Below are 12,326 nucleotides of genomic sequence, written 5' to 3' on the forward strand. Positions count from 1 at the left end.
CTTAACCAAATGAATCAGATCCCCCAGAATAACATATGAAGTTTTAAACCTGAAGCCTATTATAATATTGTTAAATTTTTGAACATTAAAGTTATTTGGAATTTATGTACCAAAAAATTATTTTACAAAGAGACATTTGTTTAGACATAATAAGGGTGCCTTTCCTCTCTCCTCACACCCCACCGCCAATTTTATAAACAGAAACCCAAAGACACAAAAACTGGATTAGCACTTGCAAGATTACTGGACAAAACCACTTTAAAGAGAACTTACACCTGAAGAAAGAGAGAGATGGACAATGGAAAGTGTGGTGAAACAGTTCGCCTCATCCTCAAGGCTTCAGCAGAGAAGTACCACACTTACTTGGTTGTACTTCTTTTTTTAATTAAAATTTTTAATCGTTTTTCTCAATATCGCAGGTCATTAAAAGGGTCTGATTTTCTTTCTTTCCCTCCCTGAGCTTTTCCTGAGGGACCTAGTCGGTTAAACCCAGGCCTAATTGGGACTCTTCTGTTTCAGCATCAGTTCAGAAATTTCTTGATCTCCAGGGCAAAAGGCACTCACTGACGATGACCAGATGTCTACTTTCCAGACAAAGCAAGAAAAATAAAAGATACCTGCCTGGCCAGCCACCTGTTTAAAAGTCCCCTCTCCTGTCGAACGTACGAGCAACTTCTCAAGAGAAGACTTTGAGCAACTCCAAGTCGCACGCCGCCCTCGCAGGTCACAAGGAGACAGCCGCGAGGAAGTGCGAAAGCAGGTCACTGTAAGCACCCCTCGGAAAGAGACCCGCGGGTTCCAGCTCAGGCGCTAGGCGACAGCGAAAGCGTTCTATAAAACACGGATGACTTCAGGGATTTAAGAGAGAAAAAAAAAAAAAATCCAAAGACAGAACCGGCAACGGGGCCATTATCTTGCCCCAGTAAGGAAACGCCTTCCTTCCATCACTTACAGCGCTGATTAAGGGCGGGGGGGGGGGGGGGGGGGGCAGAGAGGGGATGAGGAGGAGGGAAGGGGGGGCATCTGCAGGTTTAGGGCTAAGGAAGGAACATTTTCTCACCACTTAGGCTGTTGCTGGACCTCAGGCTCCTTCCACAGAGACACTGCAGCATATGCACTCCTTTCTTCAAAGAAAGCTCAAGAATCTTCATGGAGAAGCGCGTGTGTGGGGATGGTCAACCCCCCGCCCACCTCCGCTAATTGTCCAACCAAAAGGCGGCCTGTCTTGGGAAGCCGGATCCCGAATCCATGGTCCGTGCGTCCCGGGCAGAGAGCAGTTCGCACCTTGGCGGGGCCGGAGCCGGGGCCAGGGCAGGAGCACAGCGGACGCGGGGCCGGGAACGGGCGGGGAGTAGGAACGGCCGCCCGGCTGGGGACAGCCCCTGGGGGAGCGGGAGGCGCGGCCACACCCCAGCGGGCTCGACCGTGACACTTTGGGACTTCCCGAAGGAGGCGGCGGGGCTGCGGGCTGGAGGGTGAGCGCACCGGCTGCGCGGAGGACGTCACCGTGGGTTGCTGCCCCTTTCCAGGTGCGGGCGCAGGGAGGGAAGAGGGCGGGGCCCCCGGGGTCCCTGGCCTTCTGGCCTGGGGGCTCGGGACACCCCCTCAGTTTCTGTTCTCTGCGTCGGGCGGTGAGCCCTGGCCGCCCGCCCGCCTCTGGGCCCCCGCCGTGCGGGGCTGCGGGGCGCGGAGAGGAGCTCCCGGGCCGGAAGGCAGCGCTCCCGCGGGCTGCGCGCGGGCCAAGGGCGACTCCGGCGTGGGAATCCGGCGGAAAGGAAGCGCCCGCAGGAAGGGCTGGACCCTGGAGGCTGCCGAGCGTCAGAAGCGACTCCGGGGAACTGGGGGGTGGGGCTGGGGAGGCGGGGATGTGAAATAAAGAAAGCTCTTGGATTCAGGCGCGGAGAGCGAAGGGGTCTCTAGGCATGGGCCGGGCGCTGAGGTGGGGGTCTGGACACCTGGATTTTCTGATCCGGGCTCTGTGACCTTGGGTAAGTTGCATACCACCCTGGGCGTCACTTTCTCTCTCCGCAAATCAGGGCGGGGAAGAGGGTGCAGAATAGAGAACCGGCAGCTGCTTGTTTGTCCCCGTGCCTCCCAGTCTCCTGGAAAAGCTTAGCACAGGTGCCACGGGAAGGCAGGTGCAGGTGGAGTAAGGAAGGCCAGAAGGGACGGCCAGAGTTACAGAAGGAGACAGATGAGGCGGGAACTCTTAAAACAACAGCGGTATTTAACTTTTTTTTTTTAACATCTTTATTGGAGTATAATTGCTTTACAATGGTGTGCTAGTTTCTGCTTTATAACAAGGTGAATCAGTTATACATATACATATGTTCCCATATCTCTTCCCTCTTGCGTCTCCCTCCCTCCCACCCTCCCTATCCCACCCCTCTAGGTGGTCACAAAGCACAGAGCTGATCTCCCCAAGCTATGCAGCTGCTTCCCACTAGCTATCTATTTTACGTTTGGTACTGTATATATGTCCATGCCACTCTCATTTTGTCACAGCTTACCCTTCCCCCTCCCCATATCCTCAAGTCCATTCTCTAGTAGGTCTCTGTCTTTATTCCCGTCTTGCCCCTAGGTTCTTCATGAACTTTTAGATTCCATACATATGTGTTAGCATACAGTATTTCTTTTTCTCCTCTGACTTACTTCACTTTGTATGACAGACTGTAGGTCCATCCACCTCACTACAAATAACTCAATTTCGTTTCTTTATATGGCTGAGTAATATTCCATCGTATATATGTGCCACATCTTCTTTATCCACTCATCTGTTGATGGACACTTAGGTTGCTTCCATGTCCTGGCTATTGTTAATAGAGCTGCAATGAACATTTTGGTACATGACTCTTTTTGAATTATGGTTTTCTCAGGGTATATGCCCAGTAGTGGGATTGCTGGGTCATATGGTAGTTCTATTTGTAGTTTTTTAAGGAACCTCCATACTGTTCTCCATAGTGGCTGTACCAATTCACATTCCCACCAGCAGTGCAAGAGTGTTCCCTTTTCTCCACACCCTCTCCAGCATTTATTGTTTCTAGATTTTTTCATGATGGCCATTCTGACCAGTGTGAGATGATATCTCATTGTAGTTTTGATTTGCATTTCTCTAATGATTAATGATGTTGAGCATTCTTTCATGTGTTTGTTGGCAATCTGTATATCTTCTTTGGAGAAATGTCTATTTAGGTCTTCTGTCCATTTTTGGATTGGGTTGTTTGTTTTGATATTGAGCTGCTTGTAAAGTTTGGAGATTAATCCTTTGTCAGTTGCTTCATTTGCAAATATTTTCTCCCATTCTGAGGGTTGTCTTTTGGTCTTGTTTATGGTTTCCTTTGCTGTGCAAAAGCTTTTAAGTTTCATTAGGTAACATTTATTTTTGTTTTTATTTCCATTTCTCTAGGAGGTGGGTCAAAAAGGATCTTGCTGTGATTTATGTCATAGAGTGTGACTCTACTACCCAAAGCAATCTACAGATTTAATACAATCCCTATCAAACTACCACTGGCATTTTTCACAGAACTAGAACAAAAAATTTCACAATTTGTATGGAAACACAAAAGACCCCGAATAGCCAAAGCAATCTTGAGAACGAAAAATGGAGCTGGAGGAATCAGGCTCTCTGACTTCAGACTATACTACAAAGCTACAGTAATCAAGGCAGTATGGTACTGGCACAAAAACAGAAATATAGATCAATGGAACAGGATAGAAATCCCAGAGATAACCCCACGCACATATGGTCACCTTATCTTTGATAAAGGAGGCAAGAATATACAGTGGAGAAAAGACAGCCTCTTCAATAAGTGGTGCTGGGAAAACTGGACAGGTACATGTAAAAGTATGAAATTAGAACACTCCCTAACACCATACACAAAAATAAACTCAAAATGGATTAAAGACCTAAATGTAAGGCCAGACACTGTCAAACTCTTAGAGGAAAACATAGGCAGTATTTAACTTTGATGCGATATTCTGTTAGGCTCTGTCTCTGCCAACTGGCCCGAAAGATGACTAGGGAGCTTCCCTTTGGGTCTAAAGGTCTCGATTTTTTTTTTCCATCATCCTTTGCATTTCTCTTTTTCTTTTTTCTTTTCTTTTCTTCCTCCCTCCCTCCCTCCCCTTCCTTTCCTTTCCTTTCCTTTCCTTTCCCTTCCCCTCCCCTCCCCTCCCCTCCCTTCCCCTCCTCCCCTCCCCTCCCCTCCCCTCTCCTCTCCCTTCCTTCCTTCCTTCCTTCTCAGAGGCCATCATTGCCCTTTTGGAAGAAGTTTTATGAGTGATGCATACAAAGAATGCTGGCATTGGGATCAGACTCCACCCTATCAGGAATTTCAGGGCAAGAAGGGTCCTTAGTGGACACAGCAATACAGCAAGTAGTTAAAAGCACAGACACCAACAACAGGCAGCCACAGTGAAAATTCCTACTAGCTGTGTGACCTTGAACAAATCACTTAACCTCTTTGTGCCTCAGTTTCCCTATCTCTAAGAGAGAGTTAATAATAACATCTACCTTCTATACCCCTTGTTGAGTGTTTAAGAAAAAGAAACTTGATAGAAAATAAGTGTGATAATAGTGTTAGCAATTATTATTCCTTAGTCCTCAACCTGTAGGGTTTTCCATCACTCCCACCTTCCCATGAATGCCAGCGTCCATTTCAGTGTCCACATTTCTGCTTGAACAGTTCAGGTGACAGAATTCACCAGCTCCCCAGGGAGTTCATTGCACAAAACCTGTTTGAAGATTTATCCTGACATTGAACCAAAATCTTACTTTACTTTCTTTCCACCCATTGTCCCCAGACCACCTAGCACTAGCTGGTTAGCTCTTCCCAGCAAAGGAGTGAAAATGGTTTTCATCACCCCTTTCCTCTTTCTCTTCTATAGGCTAATCCTTCACAGTTCTTATGGGGTTTCCTGGAGATTGAAGCTTAAGGTTGAAGTTGCCTGGAAAAATATTCTTTCAGAAGTCTCTTCCTTATTCCTCTCAAAGATGATGGAAGAAAGCCAGAACATCAGCAGGGTCTCCTAAGCCTTCAGCCACCACTGGCTCCACATTCTCTTAAGTCCTTTCAGAATTGAGCTCCAGGCAAGGTCATTTGGGGTGGTTCCAAGACTCAAGAAGATATGTGCAGACCTTCCTTCCAGTCGCCCCTTAGTCCCCTTGTTCAGTGTGATCACCAAAGCTCTGTGGGCTCCACAGTCCTTGAAGAACTTGCTAAAGCCACCACACCGTCATCACTGGAGAGGCTCTGAGGCTCCAGGGCAAGCTGGGCCATGGCCTTTGTCTTTCCGGTCTCTGCGGGAATTAGTGAGAAACTTGGCTCATCTGGGGATTCTACCCATAGAAATTCCCCACGGAGAGGGAGATAATTAGCAAAAGGAAAACATCTAAAAATAGTCTTTCCTGCTGCAGCAGAGACAGAGAGCTTTCCGGTAGAGCTCTCCTGCTCTGGAACCCAATGCCTAGAGCTGTTTTGTACTTTGAGAGAAAAGCTATTCCTTGAAACGTAGCAAAGGAATAGGATGAGGCCCCTATCAAGGAACTTGGGCAGAGCAAGCAAATCCATGTGTGATTTAAAACACACATGACCTCTAGAGCATCAATTCTCATATTCACAACAAGCCTTTCTGCCTACCTGGCAAGACTGTTGCAAGGATTCAATGAGGTGAAACATGTGAAAGAGCTTTGAAGATTTTAATTATCTACACAAGATAGGGTGCTCTTATCAACTGCCCTGGGTTCTAGGTGCACCTTAATGGTCTAACATAGTGGCTCTTATATTTGATTATAGTTCTGTCTCCTTAACAGATCTATAAACTCTTAGAAAACAGGGCAGGAAAGCCAACTCTGTCACAAATAATACTTAAATGTCCTGCTGTCTTGTTTAAGCAGCTGTCACAATGATTCTTATGGCCAGGTATATTCATCGCAAAGAAAGTGGATCATCATAGTACTTGGAAAACAAACTGGGGGATCACATTTATAGATATTTTTTGTTGTTATTGAACTCTCAGATGAGTTCAGATTACACCAAAGTGAGCACATAACATTTAAATTCAAAATATTTTCTTACTATAAATTATAGATATTTGGTTGAAGTAGGTATAAAGAAGAATTGATCAATTGAATTGTATTACTTAGAGTTAGTTTTAAAAAAATAAAGATTTTTGCCCTTATCAGACTTTCATGTACATGCTTGTTAAAACAACTCCTAAGGTGACATCCAGCTTCACAGTCAGGTATGTAGATATATAGTCTTCCTTAAGTATCTTGGGCAGAACATAAGGAGACTGCATTTTTACAAGTACCATAACATCCAAAAGCAAGACAAAACAAGCAAATAGTAATAGCCAGGTGCACAACGGATGGTAGGAAAAGAGCATATTTTAGTTTAATCAAAACTTGGAAATTTTCTGCTTTCTGTGTGTTATTCCATAAGCCAAAATGAAATTTTTGCTGGCAATTATATTTTTAAATTTTAAATTGAAGATATATAATGACCAAATTTTAAGTTATCTGTCTCTAATTAAAATTTCATAAGTTAGATATTCTTTCTGTTTTCTTATTGACCTTGGACCAACTCTAGCAAGTGACTCGCCAGTGTAATTTCAAAATGAAATCATTTATCACTTTCTGAGAGGGATTGGGAAATCTGGTACATAATGATAGGTGAACTTATTTAAATTCTTAGTATCTAAATTTTTCATTTTATAAAGAGTTATTTACTCACAGATGGTATAAATTAATAATTGTATGAGGAAGTTCTGAGATTTTTAAGTGGTAATTTATTTCTGTTCATATTAAACATAGGAATCTGTTGACTCTTGACATCAGCTCTTCAATTAATGTATGTATCTGTTTGGAAGCCTATATTGAATCAGTAATAGCATACTCAAGAGTATTGCCAGGTCCGAAAACTTTTAATGAGTATATTAATGTCAAAATGTCTATCAAAAGGAAAGCAACTTTATTTCACAAAGAAACCAAACCAACATATAAACTGAAAGATGAAAACCAGTCTAATAGCTAACACAGTATCTTTGTTCTATGTTATATGTCTAGTCCACCAACTGCCAGGATAAAAACCAGGTCTGTATCTCATGTCTTTAGAAATACCCTCAAATCCAATTTTTATAGGCAACTATCAGAGACTGAATGTTTATATCTCCCTAAAATTCATATATTGAAATTCTAACCCCTAAGGTATTGGGAAGTGGCATCTTTGGGAAGCTTCACCCTCATGAATGGGATTGGTGCCCTTATAAAAGAGACCCCAGAGAGCTCTCTCTCCCCTTTCACCATGTGAAGTCACAGGGAGAAGATGGCCATCTATGAGTCAGGAAGCAAGCCCTCACCAGACACTGGATCTGCTAGTGCCTTGATCTTGGACTTCCCAGACTCTAGAACTGTGAGTAACAAATGTTGGTTGTTTAGGCCACCTAATCTAAGGTACTTTTTGTTATAGCAGCCTCAACAGACAAAGAAAGCAGGAAAATCAATCTTATCAGATGTGATAAAAACAGTCACTGGCAGCAAACTTATTTATTAATGACATATATGATCCAAATAAGTTAAAATCACTTTAAACTATTTTCAAAAAAGCAATGCATGAGGTTTTTCTATTGTTATCTTCTTCCTCTTGTTCTTTTTTTATTTGTTGTTCTTCTATTTATTCTTCTCTAAACTTTTTATTTTGAAATAAATTGAGACTTACAGACAAGTTGCAAAATAATAGAGTTCATGTATACTCTTCACCCAACTTCTCTTACTATTAACAACTCACATAACCAGTGTATAGTTATCAAAACCAGAAAATTTATACTGGAACCATGCTATCAAATAAACTACAAACTTTATTGAATTTTTACCAGGTTTTTTTCCCCCTAATGCCCTTTTCCTATTCCAGGATCCAACTAGGATCCACCCTGCACTTAGTTGTGTGTCCTTAGTCTCCTTCAGTGTATGGCAGTTCCCCAGTCTCTTCTTGTCTTTCAGGACTTTGAAACTTCTGATAAATATTGATCAAATATTTTGTGGAATGTCTTTCAATTTGGGCTTGTCTGATGCTTTCTAGTGATTAGTCGACAGTTATTCATTTTCAGCAAGAATGCCACAGAAGTGATGTATCCTTTTCGGTAGGATCTTATCAAGAGCTACATGATGTCAACAGTGTTATTAACATCAATCACTTGGTTAAGGTAGTGTCTGCTAGGTTTCTGTACTGTCAAGTTATATTTTACTTTCATTTATGGTTGATAAATATCTTGAAGAAGAAACTCTGAGGCTATGCTAATATCCTGTTTCTCCTTCAACTTTCATCCACTGATGTTAGCATCCATTGGTGGAACTTGCTTGCAGTAATTATTATTGTGCTGTTTCCCTAATAGTAACTTTGTATTTTCCTAATTATTTCTATTGTAATGGGAATTCTTCTGCAAGAGCTGTAAATTCTCCCCCGCTTATTTATTTATTCAAGTATTTATTTATATCAGTATGGCCTCAGGAATGTTTATTCTATGCATTATAATCCAATACTATCATTTATTTTGTGTTTCAAATTGTTTCAACTTTAGCCTTCAGGAGATCCTTTTGGTTGGCTCTGGTGTCTTTTTATGAGCAGTTCCTTAATTTTCTAGCATCACAAGGTATTCCAAGTTTACCTTTTATTTTCCAGCCCTAGCTCTGGAATCAACTCATTCTCAAATGAGTCTAATACTTTTTATTGGAAAATAGTATTTAGGAACTAAAATCGGGGTGCTAGTGTGCCCATTGTTACTGGGGTGTCATTGATCCTAGGTTCTCTCAGTGGAGAAAGCTATGAAATATATGCATATATACAAACCCACAATACACATCCATCATATTTATTTCTGTTGATAAATATATATATCTCCCTATACAGATATCTATATGTAGAAATATCTGTGTAGATATATCCATACATAAATAAATAATAGATAGATATCTATACATGATAACTATAGATATAGCTATAGATGGTTAATACCTATGATTCCAATCCAACATCACAATTTCCATTTTAGTCTTTGCCCTTTCCTTATTTGTAACTTCTTTTTCCAACAGTGAAAAATATTTTTTTATTTATAATATATTCACTTATTCATTCAATCCTAGTATGTACTTAAAGTAGTTACAGAATTCCTAACCAACACTCTTGTGAGAAACAGATTTATTACTAGAGTACAGCATTGATGCACATTTGTTTTTGTCTTTAGCCTTATACAGTCAAAATATTATTATTGACTTTGTTTTTGATAGATTTTTCTTTTCTTCTCCATTCTCTTCAGTGTGGTTTAGTTATTCATTTGTAATCCAGTTAGGTTCCTTTGTTATTGTTTATCTTCCATATTGGTTGATTTTAATTATTTAATTACTTTATTATGATTTGAATATGTAAAACATGGTACGTTTTTGTATGGTTCTAAGGGTCAAAGCTACAAAAAAGTATACTCCAATAAGTTTTACACTCTCATCCTCCTGTCCTATTCCCATTTCCCCTTCCTTCCACTCCTTTTCCAACAACCCCTTATAGGTAACTGGTCTCTTTAATTTCTGATTTATCTTCCATAGGTTTCTTTTGCACAGAATAGCACACACTCTGCTATTAGTTGCATTTAGGTTATTTTCAGTATTTTGCAATTGCAAATAATACTGCAATAAATTACTTGTGTAGTATTTTCATATTGCTGGAAATATATCTTCAGGATAGATTCTAGAAATGAGAACGCTGAGTCAAAAAGTAAGTATACAGGTAGTTTTGTTAGCTCTTGCCAAATTTCTCTTCAAAAGCTTGGGTGACTGGGTCAGCCCCTCCCACCAGTGCACTGCAGCAGCAGCCATGGCCCTGCCAGGACAGGAGGGCTGATGCAGCTCATGTAGGAGACACCCCTTGAGAATATGACTCTGGTGGCCAGGCAGGATTGTGCTTCTGAGCTCTACAGGACATCTCCTACATAAGGCCACACCGTCAAGAATGTGAGAGGTAGCTGACTTACCTGATACATGGAAGAGGTAAGCACAGAGAACTAGGCAAAATGAGGAGACAGAGGAATATGGTCCTATTGTATTGAAAGAATAAGACAAAACTTCAGAGAAATAACTAAATGAAGATAAGCAATCTAACTGATAGAATTCAAAGTAATGGTCATAAAAATGCCCACCAAACTCAGGAGAATACTGGATAAACACAGTGAGAACGTCAACAAAATATAAGAAAGTACCAAATAGAAGTTATAATTGAACAGAAAAATACACTAGTGGGTCCAATAGCTGATTGGATGAGGTGGAAGAACAAATAAGCATGCTGGAAGACAAAGCAATAGAACTCACCTAGAGAGAGAGAAAAATGAAAAAGAATTTTAAACAGTAAAAATACCTTCAGGGACCTTTGTGACATCATCAAGCAGAATAACATTCACATTATATGGGTCCCAGAAGGAGAAGAGAGATAAAAAGGCCCAGAAAATTTATTTGAAGATATAATGGCTGAAAACTTTCTTAATCTGGGGAAGGAAACAGAAAGCTAGGTCCAGGAAGCCCAGAGAGTTTCATTAAGATGAACCCAAAGAGACACACACCAAGAGACATTATAATTAAAAGAGTAAAAGTTAAGAATAAAGAGATAATCCTTAAAAGCAGCAAAAGAAAAATTTGTTATATACAAGGGAAGCCCCATAAGGCTATCAGGAGATTTTTCAGCAGAAACTTTACAGGCCAGAAGGAAGCGGTATAACATATTCAAAATGCTGAAAGGAAAAAAACTTCAAACCAAGAATTCTCTACCCCAAAAGATTAATATTCAGAATTGAAGGAATTAAGAGTTTCCCAGATATGCAAAACTAAAGGAGTTCATCACTACTAAACCAGCCCTATAAGAAATGATAAAGGAACTTCTTTAATCTGAAAAGAAATTATGCTAATTAATAATAAGAAAACATATGAAAATAAAAATCTCACTGGAAGAGGTAAATATGTAATAAAGATAGTGGATCAGTGATGTATAAAGCAGGCATGAAGGTTAAAAGACAAAAGTAGTAGAATTAACTAAAAATATAAAAATTAGTTAAGGGTTGCATAAAATAAAAAGATACAAAATGTGTCATCAAAAGTATAAAATGGGAGTGAGGGCAGTGAATTAAAAGATAAAGCTTTGAAATGTGTTCAAATTTAAGTTGCTACCAACTTAACACAGACTGCTGTTTACAAAGGATAGTATACGTGAGCCTAACAGTAACAACAAGGAAAAAACTTATAGTAAATACACAAAAGAAAATGAGAAAGAAATCTCAACATAACACTGCAGAAAACCACCAAAACACAAGGGAAGAGAAGAGGAAAGGAACTACAAAAACAGCCAGAAAACAATTAACAAAATGGCTATCAGTACACACTTATCAATAATAACTTTAAATGTTAATGGATTAATTCATCAATCAAAAGACAGACAGTGGCTGAATGGATAAATAAGACCTATCTGTATGTTGCCTATAAGAGACTCCCTATAGAAGTAAGGGCACACACAAACTGAAAGTGAAGGGGTGGAAAGAGATATTCCATGCAAATGGAAATGAAAAGAAAACTGGAGTAGCTATACTCATATCAGACAAAATAGACTTTAGAACAAAGACTGTAAAAAAAGACAAAGAAGGACATTGCATAATGATATACGGGGTCAATACAACAAGATAATATAACATTTATAAATACAGATGCACCCACTATAGGAGCACCAAAATACAGAAAGCAAACATTAATAAAATTAAAAGAAGAAACTGAAAACAATACAATAATAGTGAGGAAATCTAACAGCCTACTTTTCATATTAGGTCACGAAACAAGTCTCAATAAATTCAAGAAGACTGAAATCGTATCAAGCACCTTCTAGGACCACAATGATATTAAACTAGAAATCAATAACAGGGAAAAAACACAATTATGTGGAGAGTAAACAACATGCTACACAGAAACCAATGGGTCATCAAAGAAATCAAAGGAGAAACCAAAACGTACCTAGAGACAAATGAAAACAAAAATAAAACATACCCAAATCTTTCATATGCAGCAAAAGTGGTTCTAAGAGGAAAGTTCATAGCAATACAGGCCTACCTCAAGAAACAAGAAAAATCACAAATAAACAATCTAACTTTACACCTAAAGTAACTTGAAAAAGAGGACAAACAAAGCACAAGATCAGTAGAAGTAGGGAAATAATAAAGATCAGAATGAAAGTCAATGAACTAGAGACAAAAAAGAAGGAAAGGAAGGAAGGAAGGCAGGAAGAAAGGTCAATGAAACTAACTGG

The 12,326-nt window shown here is 40.1% G+C and overlaps 1 protein-coding gene across 3 annotated transcripts in view; it reads right to left on the reverse strand.

The window, feature by feature from the left end:
- The window catches only part of FGF12 (fibroblast growth factor 12), a 578,531-nt gene that overhangs the window by 364,395 nt on the left and 201,810 nt on the right, over positions 1–12,326 (reverse strand). Inside the window, exon 1 of one of the 3 annotated variants that reach the window (XM_012536364.3) lies at positions 1,061–1,691. The exons of the other annotated variants lie outside the window; for them this stretch is intronic. Coding sequence (XP_012391818.1) covers positions 1,061–1,151 — 91 coding nt within the window. The 5' untranslated portion in view covers positions 1,152–1,691. Of the gene's footprint in view, positions 1–1,060; positions 1,692–12,326 lie in introns of those variants that run through there. 3 annotated transcript variants of the gene reach the window in all.

This window comes from Orcinus orca, chromosome 5 (genome assembly GCF_937001465.1).
Source record: "Orcinus orca chromosome 5, mOrcOrc1.1, whole genome shotgun sequence".
NCBI lineage: Eukaryota > Metazoa > Chordata > Mammalia > Artiodactyla > Delphinidae > Orcinus > Orcinus orca.